The sequence below is a fragment of the Gopherus flavomarginatus genome, chromosome 7 (genome assembly GCF_025201925.1).
Source record: "Gopherus flavomarginatus isolate rGopFla2 chromosome 7, rGopFla2.mat.asm, whole genome shotgun sequence".
In the NCBI taxonomy this organism is placed as follows: Eukaryota; Metazoa; Chordata; order Testudines; family Testudinidae; genus Gopherus; species Gopherus flavomarginatus.
In genome coordinates, this window is record NC_066623.1 from 22154675 (window position 1) to 22169358 (window position 14684).

Genomic DNA, 14684 nt, shown 5'->3' on the forward strand with positions numbered 1-14684 from the left:
TATTTCAACCAACTAGTTGCCAATCTATTCTGTTTGTATCTGCTGCTGCTACAGAAGATTCCAGCGAATCAAAACATTTTTGGGCATGCTGCCCTCTCCCTCCCAGGACCTTTACAGATTTCCAGATCACATGAAAGGAAGAGGGAGCTCTTCCTCCCTGCAGCAAACACAATGGATTCATAAGCAGCAGCAAGAGAAACACAGCAGGAAAGGAGACGCCTTTATTGAGATGTGATGTCAGAACCCCCTCATTAGCACAGGACTTTTCAGATTATCGGTAAGATTTGGCTGGGGTTAACTGTGTGAGCATTATAAAGGAGATTTTTGTTGAGAGGGGAATAGTTGGAGTTTATTTACACATGCATTTAATGTTGCTGTTTGCTTTGTTGACGTGAGGAAGGGGTTGGGGGGTTAATAGCTCAGATTCTTTTCTTTGTTTAGAGACAGGTTTAATGACTGTGCAGTGTCTCTGTGTGTGTTGGGGAAGGAAGTATAATTACTGTGAATGACTTCATCCCCAACTCTCGAGTTAATTTCTTATGTTTGGTCAGTTCAGAGTAGACTGTAAGCTCTTCTGAGTAGGGACTGTGTCTTAAATTTGTTTAACGTGCTTTATAAACAGCCATGTACATTGATGGCCTGGTATAAAGAAAAAAAACACAAACACACACTATTTGTTCTATAACGTTCTAACCAGTCAAGATGCTCAACTTTCACCTTTTCCCAACAGATGGCATTAGCATGTAATAGGGTGAGCGACCAGTATCTTCAAGTTGGCTTGCTAACATATGGCATCATGGTTGATGCAATTAAAAGGTAGCTGCCAGCTACATCAGGCCATTCTTGCTGGAATACTTGGTAGTGGTTAAGTAGGCCCTCAGCTGACCTGCCTGCTAAGTGCAGCACTCACCTCAAAAACAAGTTTTAATATCCCAGACTGGTCTACCAGTAAAAGAATGCTGGAAGTCAGAATTGTGCAGTGGCTTTCACAGCACTTCCTTGCGTTATTAGCCTTAAACTTAACCTGTTAGCTTACTGACTTCCACACCTAGTTTGACTGCAGGTTAATTTCTAACCAGGATTATCCGAGGTTTCTCTTTTGTTTCAGCCATGCTTGGCACAAGGACTACTATAGTAGTAACTAGTACTTCATCAATGGATTATAATCTAATACAGCACATGCATTGTGAAGATAAGATTGAAATCATTTCCTTGCTCAAAGAGCTGAGTTTTAAAAGTAGCAAGAAAACATATTCAAAGTAGTCCCTAGGGCTTTTCCAGCAGAATTCAAGCGTTCAAACTGAAGCATGTTTAGTCTCAAAAACAAGTTTTGGAAAGCAATTGCATCTGAACATTTCACAACATTTCCCCACAAAACCATCATATAAAAACTTATGTTTTATACCAAGAAGTCTGAAAACCAAGAACATCCAGCCACTTCGAAATGAAAAGATGGAAAATTGTGACTTTCTGGGATAAAACCTTGAAGTACAACAGCAGTTCAAGATTATACCTGAATTTGAGCAAGACATTCCAGGCTTACTGGTCCTTTCCTGGCCTTTGGGCCAAGTGAGGCTGAATGCTGGACGTATTAATATTAGGAGGAAGCCAACTGATGAAACCATATCATTCACAGTTTTCCATTTTCACTGCTGAACAGATGCAGAGCTGAAAAAAACCCACAACACTCCTATAACTGGAACAGAGCAGAACCCAAAGTCTCCAGGTACTGGCCCTAGTTAATGAGAACTATCCCTTAAAAGTGTTAGGTCTAGGATTTTGGATTGTATCATTTATCACATTCCCAACACCAAGTCAGTTTTTTGTTTTGGAAAAGGGGTTAATGCGGGAGCAAAAAGATGCAGTGGTTAAAATGACCCAACATCCCCAAAAGAAATGATATGAAGAACAAGACATTTTGGTTTAAAGTTAGTAGTCAAATTCTCCAAGGACGTCTTTTTTTTTTTTTTTTTTTTTTTTTTTTAAACAAACAGCCAAATGTGTGTTTTTAAACCACCTCCTTGATCTAACACTTAAATCACTGGCATTATCCAATTTAGTGTTTAATTTTTTTCCTGTAACGTCACTTGGTTCTTGGCTACTAACCTTTCATGTTACTCTTGGATTTGTCAGTTTGCTTGCCTGTGGGGGTTTGGGCCTGCTGCCCCTGCCCACTGGAAGAGGCGGCTTGCTGTGCTGCTTTCTGCTTTAACATTGTCCAGTCGAATGTGTAGTCATATTGGTGGTTCAGGGTCCTAGAAGACAGAGAAACACTTACTGCAACACATGACTACCTTACTGTGAATTTCAAGCCAGTATGCTGAGAATTGAAGCTAGAAGTTAATCTTCAAAGCACTTTACAAAAACAATTAACAGTAGTGTACAAATGCTAAATATTAATAATTGAAAGGAATCCTTGGAGTAAGCTTGAAAGCCATTTGGTAATGTCTGCTTCCCTCATTCACACAGATATCTGCATCTGTAGAAGTACTTCTGCATAGCCCAGCTTCTCCTCCTACCTACACTGAAGTCATGATAACCCAACATCATGGGTCTGTTCTCAGTGGTACTGGACTACAGAATAAGGAGTAATGGTCTCAAGTTGCAGTGGGAGAGGTTTAGGTTGGATACTAGGGAAGACTTTTTCACTAGGAGGGTGGTGAAGTACTAGAATGGGTTACCTAAGGAGGTGATGGAATCTCCTTCCTTAGAGGTTTTTAAGGTCAGGCTTGACAAAGCCCTGGCTGGGATGATTTCGTTGGGGATTGGCCCTGCTCTGAACAGGGGTTGGATTAGATGACCTCCTGAGGTCCCTTCCAACCCTGATAGTCTATGATTCTTTCTTTATATTGTATTATAGGAAAGATGTGGTGCTATAAAGTCATAACTCTTCAGTGTAAGATGATTTGTAAGATCCCAAAGATTACAGAGGGTCAACAACAACTTGCATTATTAAAAGGCAATTTACAGAGAAAACAGTTGGTCTTGTGTTCTTGTTTGCTTCTTTACAGTGTAAAAAGCATTAATGGGTTTTTAAATACCATTCCCTCCCCTCAAATAAACTTCCAGGACACCAGCAGATCTATATGTAGCCCCAATCCTCACAGCACCCAAAAACCTCCCATTGGCTCTTCTAGTGATCCAAATCCCATAATCCTCTTGCTACTGAGAGTTGTGGGTGATAGTGAGATGTGGGACAATTTCAGACATTTTGTGGGTTGAGGATGAAGAGGAATCAAAGTCACTGATCTAGGTCATTGCCAGAGTGGAACAGGTCAAATAGAAAAGATCCTCTTCCTTCACAGCCAGTTTCATGTTGTGCCACATTTCCTGGTTTTCTAAAATTGTAGTTTTCACTCTAATTTTAAATGATTTCTTGAAGTAAACTAGAAGTCTCCGTATTCCAGGAGTTGTTTAAAAAACAAAAACAAAACAAAAAAAACCTAGCTCTAATGAAGATTCATGAAGCAGTTATTTTTCATTTGAGTGCTGACACAATTAGATTTCTAAATCATTGTGCTACATTTTGAGACTGACCTGAAAAGAATACGGAATAATTGCCTCAGATACATGTAATCAGGTGCCTCTTCAAAGCGCAGGCCACGACAGTAGTTCAGGTACATGGCAAATTCTGCAGGAAATCCCTGTAAGCAACAGTATTAGTCAAACTATGACCCGCAATGAGGAGCCATTTGTAAGGATTCGGCAATCAAAAAGCCATAGCCAATGTTTAACAGCAAAGTTAAAAAATGGATTTGGGTCTTAGGAGAAGGCAAGAATTTAAGTCTCTGTTTTGGCCCCATTTTGCTCATCTGGTCACCTGACACCAAAGAATTCATTCCTTTTCCAGTCTTAATTCACAGGACCTTAGTATGATGTCTGTAACGTAAAAATAAAGATATATCTACAAACAATAGCACCTAATTAAAACTGAAAATATACCAAATGCTTTATTCTTTTATACCTTTCCCCTTTTGTTCTAGTTATGCTTAGTTCTTAAAAATCCTTTGCCCGAACAGAAGTGGTTACAGTTCTTCAGAAAACTCAAAGTTACTCATACAGGCATTATACATAAAAACAGAAGCTACTGCTTAGTGCTCCTTGGGACTTAATCATGAAAAGTCTCCTACTTTGAGAACTGGCATCATAATGTGAATTTCTGTGTAATAAGTGCTGCTTAAACACCCTATTCTTAAGGATAAAATAGTTATTTGCATAAACAAATGCTCTAGTGTTGTAAGAGAAAAAGCAAGAGGAGGGAGAACTCAGTGACAGATACTTCTAAAATTTGTCACCTGTAAGAAGCAGAACTATATTTCCTACATTCACTATACGGTGGATTTGCAGAATTGCAGTTAGACCCAATGGACTCTTGGAGGACACCTAACCAACAAAATAATCTATTCTGGAGATGGGTAAAAAGCAGGCGTCTATGCCTGTGCCTTTGATGCCATGAGATGCTGACATCTGCAGCCCCAGAGAGGGTACAGTGAGCTGGTGCTCTGAAATCCCAGATGACAGTATTAGATGATTGTTTTTCTGCAGTTAGACCTCTCAAGTGGGATTCCATAGGGGTCCATTTTATTGCTTCTTCCATTCAACAGGTATAGGAGACTATTAGGAAACATGGGCTGCTGAGTCTTCCCTCACAGCACTGGATGAGCTCTAGCTCCATCTCATCCAATCTTTTCTGTGACGTGAGTGTTCTATTTGCAGCTCAATGAAATACTTTGAGAAGAATGTGGTTGACACTCAACCCAGATAAACCTGGCTGAGCGCTTACATGGTGAGAGTAAGTAGAACTGGCAAAGGTGAAGATTTATATTGTTCAGATCCCCCAAAACGAGGCTCTGCCTGCCTTATTTATATTTGCAAATTAAGGATCTTGTTAGATTGCCAGCTGCACCTGCTGTTCAAGTAGCAATGGCTAGCAGGAGAATTCTAGTGAGTAGAGAATGCAGTTTATTTAAAGTGCTTAGACTGTGTGTCCAACACACTGGACATGTCCTTTGAGTTTCTAAGGAATGATGTCATGTGATGAAAAAGTTATTTTCCATTTACTCTTACCTTACACAAAACCTCAACAGGAGTGGACATCTTCTTTTCACTAATCTTTTCATACTTTTGCTTCTTTGTTGCAGCCTGTGGAACATGTGGGTCACAATATAAAAAGATGTTGTGCAACACTGGATTAACAAGGACAGTAACAAAAAATAAAAATCAAACTGACAGGGAAAGTCCTTTGTGAACCAGAAGTTTTCTTTGTTTGTTTTTTAAAAGTGAAATCTCCAAGTCCCACATACTTAATACCAGATTGACCTTCATTCCCTCTGCAATAAGATTTGGACACAGTTTAATACCATTTATTGCAGTCTAAGGCTTCCATCACATGGCACAACTCGTGTCTTTCTAGCTGCTGCTTTTGTCCACTCAGACCATACTTGAATATCCATTAATTCCAATTCCTGAGCTCCCTTCAACTGCTGCCTGTGTTTTTTAGTGAGTAACCATTACATTAGATTGAGGTTGAACAGTTCTAGTATTTCACAAGCAGACTGCCTGTTTAAAAACCTTACAGGTTGTGCAGCTGTAACACCCCCTGAACAGCACAATACCCATATGGGAAAGAAAACTAAAATACAGGATAGAAAAAGTGTACACTATTCAATCACAAACTGACCATGCTTTTACATGATGACCCCATGTTCTGACACAGGGTAATGCAAATGCACACCTGTGTTAAGCTTTCAATTAAGATAGCAATTCAGCTAACCCACAAACTAGACTTAAAATATTCTTTTTAAAGTTCTACTTTCACATCCTACATAGTTAGAGAATACTAAAATAACCTTTAATATCTTAAGTCTTCCTTTCCAAAATGGCCTCACCCTTGGATAGGAAGAGTACTTTTGCAAGCCATTGTTTAGCATAAATTTAAAAAGTGAAACAATACACACATTCTGCATACTGCATGAGAAAAAGCAGAGGCTCTCTCGTCACATCCAGTAAAACTAAACTTGGAAAAGAGCTCTGAGTTAGAACCGCACAGTTCATTTTATGCAGGCTAGAAGTAAAGAACATTCATTCCCAGCTCTTAAATGTTTAGAATCTACAGTAAGACTGCAGACTGCATGGCCTACCTTTAATCCTTGCCAAGGCAGGCTGGTTCTATTAAAATACATCAATACATAGCCTAGAGACTCCATATCATCTCGACGACTGTAGAGAAAAAAAGATAATCTTAAAAACTGCAAATGTTATCAGAAAAGTAACTGTACTATTTAGTGTTCATAAGAATCCTTAAACTAGAAACAGTGTCATGTTTGTTCATACTATTTCTATGAATGAGCAAAATGGAAGAAAAACCTGGGATTAAGCTATGTTTCTCAACACATCATTTTAGAGATACTGAAACTTAGGGCAAACATGTAACAATCAGACTGAAGGCTTCAATGTTCCTTAGTTTTTCAAAGCAAGGAAAATGACTTTCCCATGCAGCTCCTATTGACATTAGGTGCAGTTGTGACTGAACACCTGCACATCTATGAAAGTTTGTTGCCATGGAACTCCAAAAGGCCAGAGTGAAAAATCTGATAACCACAGATGCATTAACTTCATTTAAGGCCTGGTCCACACTTGATATTTAGGTCAAACAAACCTAAATCTGGAGTGTGTAAAATCTATACACGACTGACATAGCTATGACGACCTGACTGCCAGCATAGATGCAGCGATGTCAACGGAAGAATGCTTCCATCAACCTAATTACAGTTATTTGGGGACAAAATCCCTACACCCATGTAAAAATCCTTTTCCAACAGAGCTATGCCCCTATAGTCTCTGGTGTGAATACAGACCTTAAGTAATTCAGGCAGAAAACTGATCTGAATTAGAGACTTCTATAGTCTTCCTTACTTACATCTTTGACCTACTTTAAGCAGTTTTCCTTGAACCCTGCTTTTTATATGGGGCTTACTGTAGATTCTGATATTCAATTACTATCAACATATCTAGACAGGGAGCTATTGTGACCCCTATATTTAGTTATTTAAAACACACTTAAACCACTATCAAAAAAAAAAGGGGGGGGGGGAATGTTGTAAGAGGAAGCTCCAGTGCCATTTGCAGACTGCATTCAGAGCTTGCTGCTAAAACATTGTTTCCACTAGACATGCTCTGGCACCACCAAGCAGCCTCAGATCTTAACACACCAAACATGCTCCACAGATAACATTTTCCTGAATCATTCTTCTGTGTGAGTACACCGCTACCTCGATATAACGCCATCCGATATAACACGAATTTGGATATAACGTGGTAAAGCAGTGCTCGAGGGGGCAGGGGGGCTGTGCACTCCGGTGGATCAAAGCAAGTTCAACATAACATGGTTTCACCTATAACACGTTAAGATTTTTTGGCTCCCAAGGACAGCTTTATATTGAGGTAGAGGTGTATTTAAAGACAGGTGCAATTCACTGCAGTGAGGAGGTATCTGCTCCACCAATTTTCCTTCTTGGCAATGTCCTCCCTGCAATGGCAGGGAAGGCCTCTGCCCTTCTATATGCCAGCCTGCTGCTGATGCCTATTTACTGTGGTCTGGACTAACTAATTTTCTGTGTCTACCCACAAACCCCAGTTCACCAAACACACCTCCTGCCAGGCTGTTATTCTGCAGGAATCGAAGCCTGCAGGAAAGCTAGATGGCAACAGGTTCCCTCATTCCGCCCACTAGGGGTTAAAGGGAGAGGGGAGGAAAGATGAGAGAAAGCAGTGGGGAGAGAGCGAAAACAGCAGAGGGGAGTTTATTTAATGAGACTGTAGTGAAGGAGCATCTATGTAAGTAGATTCCAAAAGAATCTACATGTGCATGTAAGACAACCCTGCCCTGCAGAACTTACTACCTGAGAGAATACTCAGTGAATGTACCGTACTTACGAGGTAGGATGGAATAATAAGGGTGACAGTAGTCAGACTGTGCAGTTTCCTAGGCTAGTGTGCAAAGTTTGCTGGTTCTGAAATCATTTGTTTTTTCCATTTTAAAATAAGCACTAGCAAACCCCCGTGACCTCGTGCATAGACATGATGTGCTTAAGAGCCTATATGGGGGGGAGGGGGGGTAGCAGTAGGACTCTGGGGCAGACTCTTCTCTGAGCCCAGGCAGAGAGGGGGCTGCACGCACCTCCCCTGTAATTTTTTTTAAATGGATTTTTCAATGCCATAGCTGTACAGTATGAAACCTGGAATTTACAGTCTTGTACTGACATTTCCTAATAAAGGCTTCATTAGAATCGAAACGCATGTAAGTGGACTCCGGGATATCTGGCTTGTAAAGGATGAGATGATATCACCTTCTGTTATACTAGGTATTTATGCTACTTCAGTAACAGCTGTCACTACACTTGACAGAGCAAACCCTGCACTGGTCTCAATTTAGCACTGTAACTGATGAAGGGGTCTGCTGTCAAGTCTCAGGTCTCCTCCATCTTCTCTTGATTTACAGCAGGGGATCACTTAGAGCCTTTACTACTGGCTGACTCTGAATGTTTTAGTAATTCTTAGAGAGAGTGGGGTAAAGAAAGTTTACCATTAAACTAGAATTCCAAATACCAAAATAGAGGATGGGAGAGCTGCCAGACTCAAACAACCAAAAATAGCCCCAAAGAATGCATAGTTCTTTTTATGATCACTGCCTCTACCTTCAGATTGTGGCTTATCCAAATCTGCTTGGGATCCAATGTATCAAAACCTGCGTTAAGAGCATGTGTTCCCATCAGAAGTTCTAATACCCACCTGCTCTGTTTGCCAAACATGTCTAAGATGTTCGAAAGCTGCCTGGGAAGAACCACCATATTTAAATTGCTATTCATGACTGCTACACAAAAAAGCCATAGAGGAAGGTGGTCAATATGGAAACATATGGTCCTTTTCTAAAAACTCTATGGTACTAAACCCTTCCCACGTGCTCTGAATAGTCAGTTGTAAGTTTTACTATAATTGATGAGATAAAACAGCTGCTCAAGCTAGTTTTAATAATGTTCAAGCTCTGACTACAGCTCAGGGAGCAAAAATTCAGAGGAAAGGCTAACTACTGTACAATGTTACCTATTATGGCTCTATACTAGAGTCCTGCAGCAGGACTGGGACCCCGCAGGACCCACTGCAAAAATAGCAGGAGCAGGGAAAATGTACTTTGTTGTGGGCAGGAGTGGGGGGCGGAGAGGAGGGGAGGGAAAAGTGTACTGTGGAAGGTTGAGGGAAAACAGTAAAAAAAAATTAAATGAAGGTTTTAACACTGAAATTTAAGCAAGGGATAAAAAGATTTGATGTATATTGTAACAGGAGTGAAGTTTTTTTTTTTTCAACATGGTTTACACAAGATTTGTTTTATTCTTTTAGTAGTAAAAACTGAATTGTATGTGCACGTGTGCATATACATGTTTGTTTGTTTTTTTTTTGAAGTGGCATGGGGGAATCTGTTTCTCTTGCAGAATCTAAAGTTTTGCAGGTGGGAGGAGGATAAAAGTGCAAGAAACGTTATGGGAGGAGGATTAAAAGAAAAAAAAAAGGTCCTGTACAGGGTTCTACTCTATACTGCTTTAGTCTCTGAAGTGTCTTATGTATAAGAACATCTAGCAGGAATGGGTGAGGGATGGAAATACAGCATCAACTTATGTTTGGCTTGGTGTGCCCAACACATGCTTCTGAAATAGGCAGAGGAGAGAGTACCCTCTCCAGTTGAATTCTGGAGGAGTGCAGCTCAGGCATGCAGAACAAGTGATGCACTCTGGCTCGAGCTGGTGCAAATCTACCCTTTTGATTGATTAATGAAGTTCAATATTTGCTTTTGAGCAGGTGGCTCTCTCACTCGTCCAGGAATAGGGATACTACTATAAAACTGCAGCCAAGTATGCAGAAGACTAGAACAGATGAGGAAAGCAGGGTTGCCGTGATCCTCAAAACCTTACCTGCAGGTAAGGGCACAAGCATAACCTAACAAGTAATGACTGGGGAAAGAAAGAAAAATACCAGCACCTAAAGTCAGTACAAAAAGGCCTCTGAAGCCAGTTAGGAGTTTTTCCCATTCCTGAAATAAAAAAAAATGGGCTATGGAAGTGGATCTTCCAAGACCTTTCAAAGTGACAATAAGTGCCAGCACAATGAAAAAAAAAATTGTGCTTTGAAATTTTATTCAGAACAAGTGTCTCTTCAGCCTGCAAGACTCATTCTACTTCAAGGAAGAAAATAAATTAGCTTAATTAGCTTTCATATTCTGGCAGAAGCAGGCAGACAGGTAAGTATTTGCCAAGGGAGGTGTTCACACATTTGAGTGAAAGTAGTTTAGAAACTTCCGAGTCTTATGAATGAGGTCAGCCCACAGCCTTCAGGAGCACAGCAGTAATCCCCTTGAACTCACCTCTGCTCAATGCCAAGATGTGCATTGATACTGGCATATCGAGCTGTGCCAGTGAGATTTTTGTCTTCTCTGTATGGTATGTGTTGTCTTGTCCTGTTGTCACGGTACTTTTTGGCCAAACCAAAGTCAATAAGGAATAACTTAAAGAGAAATGAAAATAGGTTATTGCTTCCAGATGCAGGTATGTGGAAACCCCACCCAATATGTACTTTGTTTCATTAGGTCTATAGTTAAATCAGAGGCAACAGTTTAAAGCAGGAGTCCCCAACATGGTGCCTGCGGGTGCCGAGGTGTCCAAGTGCACCCGCATACTGGCTGGTGGACGAGCATCTGCCAAAATTCGGCAGCATTTTGGCGGTGACACCTGTGGATGACGTCACTTGTCGGTGGCATTTCGGCGGATGCTCGTCCACCGCCACAGTTCTCTGTGGCTCATCGTCTGGCACCCGACAGACGAAAAAGGTTGGGGACCACTGGTTTAAAGGAAGCAAAGTAACGTGGCAGTAAGCCTTACTTGCTCTAACAAGCAAACTCAAAGTTTTAATATTCAATTATTTTAAGCCTTTCCTTTTCCTGGTGGGAGGGACTAGATTTTAGTACTCAACTCAAAGGTTTAGTCTTAAACATACTTTACTACTGTTCTAATCTAAGGTTATGTCTACACTGCCCTACAGTTTGCACTATGGGGTCATGAACAACAGTGCATGCTGTAACTCCCTTGTACAGATTCTGCTGGTGTGAACTAAAAGGTTCTTACTTTGCATTCACATAGTCCTGTTTGAAAAGGACTACATTAATGCACACTAAGAACCTTTCAGTTGGTGTCAGCAGCAGCCATACAGAGGAGCCACAGAACAGCACTCTGATTCGCACTGCTAGTCACACCCTCATAGTGCAAACTCTGGGGCAGTATAGACAAGCCCTTACTCAAGATCTGTGACATGTGATTATTAGTTAGGAAGGGAAATGAAAATATGGTATGGCTGTATGCATCGCAAAAATGTATTAATCTTGAAGCAGTTCTGCACTACATACATTTAGATATTCACTTAAAGGCAGCTCAGCAACTTAAACCTTTCAGTTATATTTTGATGTGCTAGCATTTGTGCATTTTAACTGTCACAGCAATCAAAGATAATTTTGCATAGCATAAAAGGCCAACTTCAACAGCAATGAGATACATTGCTTTCAGACATACACTCATATTTTTAAGCTACTGATAAGAAGTCAGCAAGTCAAGTATCACGAGATGCTTTTATTAAATCCAGCTGATTATACTCACATAGCCAAGCAGCTCTAGTCCAGTAAAAGGATCAGATTAAGATTTATTTCTACAAAGCCCATGTCAACTAAACCTCCATAACTATCAAACTTAAACAACAAGTAGGTTTAACTGGATTACAGTTAGTGTGCTGTTATTGTATTTTCTTGTGGCAAAACTTCAGGCAGAATTTGGCAGCCAAGAATGAGATTGAGGTATGTAAAAAGTGTTTTCAATTATAGATCTGGAATATTACGTTTTTGTCTCAGTGTTGAACAATTAAATCTGTTCCTTTCTTTCCTTTAAGATACTCAGATAATTTTTTAGCTCAACCTTCAAGTTTCAGCCTGATGGCGTGTGACACTCCACTGCCATAGATTAGATCCAGAGGCCAACAGAAAGTTGGGGTCTCAGTCCATACATATGACAAGGGATTGAAGTGGCTGAGTGTCAGGCTATTAAAGGCACTTTTGCGACTCTTAAATAATTTGCAGGAGAAGCACACTCAAGGTCTTAAATTCAAAAGATTATTCCAGGTAACTCAGACAGAGGATGTGGTTCTAAAATTCACTCAACAAGTAGGAAGGGGAGGGGAAAAGGGGAAAAAAAAAAAAGACCAATAGTTTTACCACAGTATAAGGAGAGAGGGCGGCCTCTGGTATATCTAGGTGCTAACACAAATTAAATCAACATTTCTACTGTGCAAGGAAGCTTCACTCTAGTGTAGCTGACGGGTGGAGACTTGTTAACTATAGTTGCTTCTGGAGAGCAATCAAATTCAGAGTACAGTAACTCCTCACTTAATGTTGTAGTTATGTTCCTGAAAAATGGGACTTTAAGTGAAACGATGTTAAGCTAGTCCAATTTCCCCATAAGAATGGATGTAAATATTAGGGGTTGGGGTGGGTTAGGTTCCAGGGGAATTTTTTTTTGCCATACATACAGTACTATAGTTGGGAGGTGCCCCCGCCTTACCCCACACAGGCACAGCCCACTAGCACTGGAGAAAATGAGGCAGGCAAGGAGGCTGAAGGTGCTGTAGGCGAGGAGAAGCACGTTGCGCAGTGGCAGCTTCCCCTACTCTGCAAGCACCAGGGCTCAACCTTGCCCCACTCACGCCACCTCTTCCCCCAAACTCCCACCCTTAAAGAGTCTCTTCTTCCCCACTCCTTAACTCCGCATGTGGCATCCTCGCTCCTCCCCCCTCCCTCCCCTGCCCACACGTTCAAGAGGAAGGGGGGAGGAGGAGCAAGGTCATGGCACACAGGCTCCCCCTCCCTCCTGAACACCTCAAGCCAGCTGATTGCCACCCGCAGGAGGCAGGGGAGGGGTGCTCCATGTCCTCACTCCTTCCCCCTCCCTGCAGCAATCAGCTGGCTTGCAACTTCAGGGGGCAGGAGGGAGAGGGGAGAAGCGAGGACTCATCACCCAGGATCCCCACCCCCTTCCTGGCTGCAGCAATCAGCAGGTTTGCAGGGTTCAGGAGGCAGGGGGAATCTGTACACTGAGTCCTCACTCCTCCCCTCTCTCCTGAAAGCTGCAAGCCAACTGATTGCCATGGGGGGAAGAGGGGGGAAGGTGCTAATCCATGAGGTCTGCTGGAGGGCAGGAGGCGCTGGGGGCGGGGGCATAGGGGAGCAGATAGGGGGCTGCCAGCTGTGGACAAAGCAGGCAGCCAAACGATGTTATAGCAAAGCATTGCACAACTTTCAATGGAGCATGTCTGTAACTGAGCAAGGACCTAAGATCAAAACAATGCTAAGCGAGAGGATGTTAAGCAAGGAATTACTGTATTTACTCATTAGCAGCCTGAAGACAGGTCTCACGGTGGCCAAGATATGGGGCAATGTCGATGCTTAAGAACCTGCTTTCACACAAATTTGCATGAGATTTTCTTCTTCCTCTTCTCTTAAGGGGAAGATCTGCCTTACTGAAATTTCTTCCACTGGTGGCTGTTCCAGCAGATGAAGCCACTGCCAGTCTCAAAAAGCAGTCAGAAAGATATCCATTCTTAGCCACACAACACAACTGGCAGAGACAACACCTCACAGGTTGAGCAGAAACATCAAATCCTTAGAATTACTGGGACAATTTAAGTCCTAAAGTAGAAGCTGTAAGGTTACACTTGTATTAGCATGCTACAAGTGCTACCTACCTTTGATATAGGAAAAACTAAGTGCTGATGTAAATTTATAGCTGACCTCCACACAGAAAGATGACTCCCATCCACTGTTCAAAGTTTAAAGCTTTGTGATCACGACCCCCACCAATATGCTGCTTTGATCACAAAAGCTGGCTGTTAGCGTGCCCCTTCCAGTAGTAACAAATATAAGTATTTTATGCCTCAAAGGAAAGCCACCTTCCCTAATGATTACACAGATTCACTTAATCAGAACATTTAAATTACACAAGGAATTTACAAAGTACTTTAAATACTTCAAAGTCTCAACTGATATGACAGGCACTTTTGTAATCCTTGGGGTCTGCCATTAATGGTAAGTAAGTGCAGGAAGAAACCCAGCCTCATGATATTGATCAAAATAAAAGATATTGCCCCCCCCCCCCCTCCGCCCCAGCAGTCTTTATAGTTCTTTAGGCAAATTCTGTATTTTTTTCCTGGAGGTTTGTTCCACATGGCATTTTAAAGCCTACCTGCTGCTGCCTCTTTAAAAAGAGCTTAGTTGCAGGAATTTTGTGACACTCCATGCTTCATCTCTTACAGACCTGCTTAAATGCATATTGGGCTGATTATGAGTAGGGAACAACAGCTTTTTTAAAATGTACAGATATCAATTATTTAAAAATGGCCTAATCCAGTGATTTTTACACTGATCAAGTAACTGGAATCTCTGTTGCATTCCACTGTAACTTTTTTCCCCTCAGGGATTTAACCTAGTCTCCAGGAGCCAGACAGCAAGTTCAGCCACCTCCCTTCTAGACAACTAAGGGTTCAGTGGAGTAAAGTAGTTATCTCTCAATGTAGGAGGCTGGGATCTCTTCAGGACACCC

The 14684-nt window shown here is 41.5% G+C and overlaps 1 protein-coding gene across 6 annotated transcripts in view; it reads right to left on the minus strand.

Moving 5' to 3' along the window:
* Positions 1-14684, minus strand: part of CSNK1A1 (casein kinase 1 alpha 1) — a 49813-nt gene that overhangs the window by 10612 nt on the left and 24517 nt on the right. For 3 of the 6 annotated variants that reach the window (XM_050962769.1, XM_050962768.1, XM_050962773.1), the window contains 5 exons: positions 10415-10554; positions 6141-6219; positions 5068-5142; positions 3538-3644; positions 2107-2255 (listed from right to left, as the gene is read on the minus strand). In XM_050962769.1, coding sequence (XP_050818726.1) covers positions 2107-2255; positions 3538-3644; positions 5068-5142; positions 6141-6219; positions 10415-10554 — 550 coding nt within the window. Of the gene's footprint in view, positions 1-2101; positions 2256-3537; positions 3645-5067; positions 5143-6140; positions 6220-10414; positions 10555-14684 lie in introns of those variants that run through there. The other 3 variants (XM_050962772.1, XM_050962771.1, XM_050962770.1) reach the window with 2 other exon arrangements.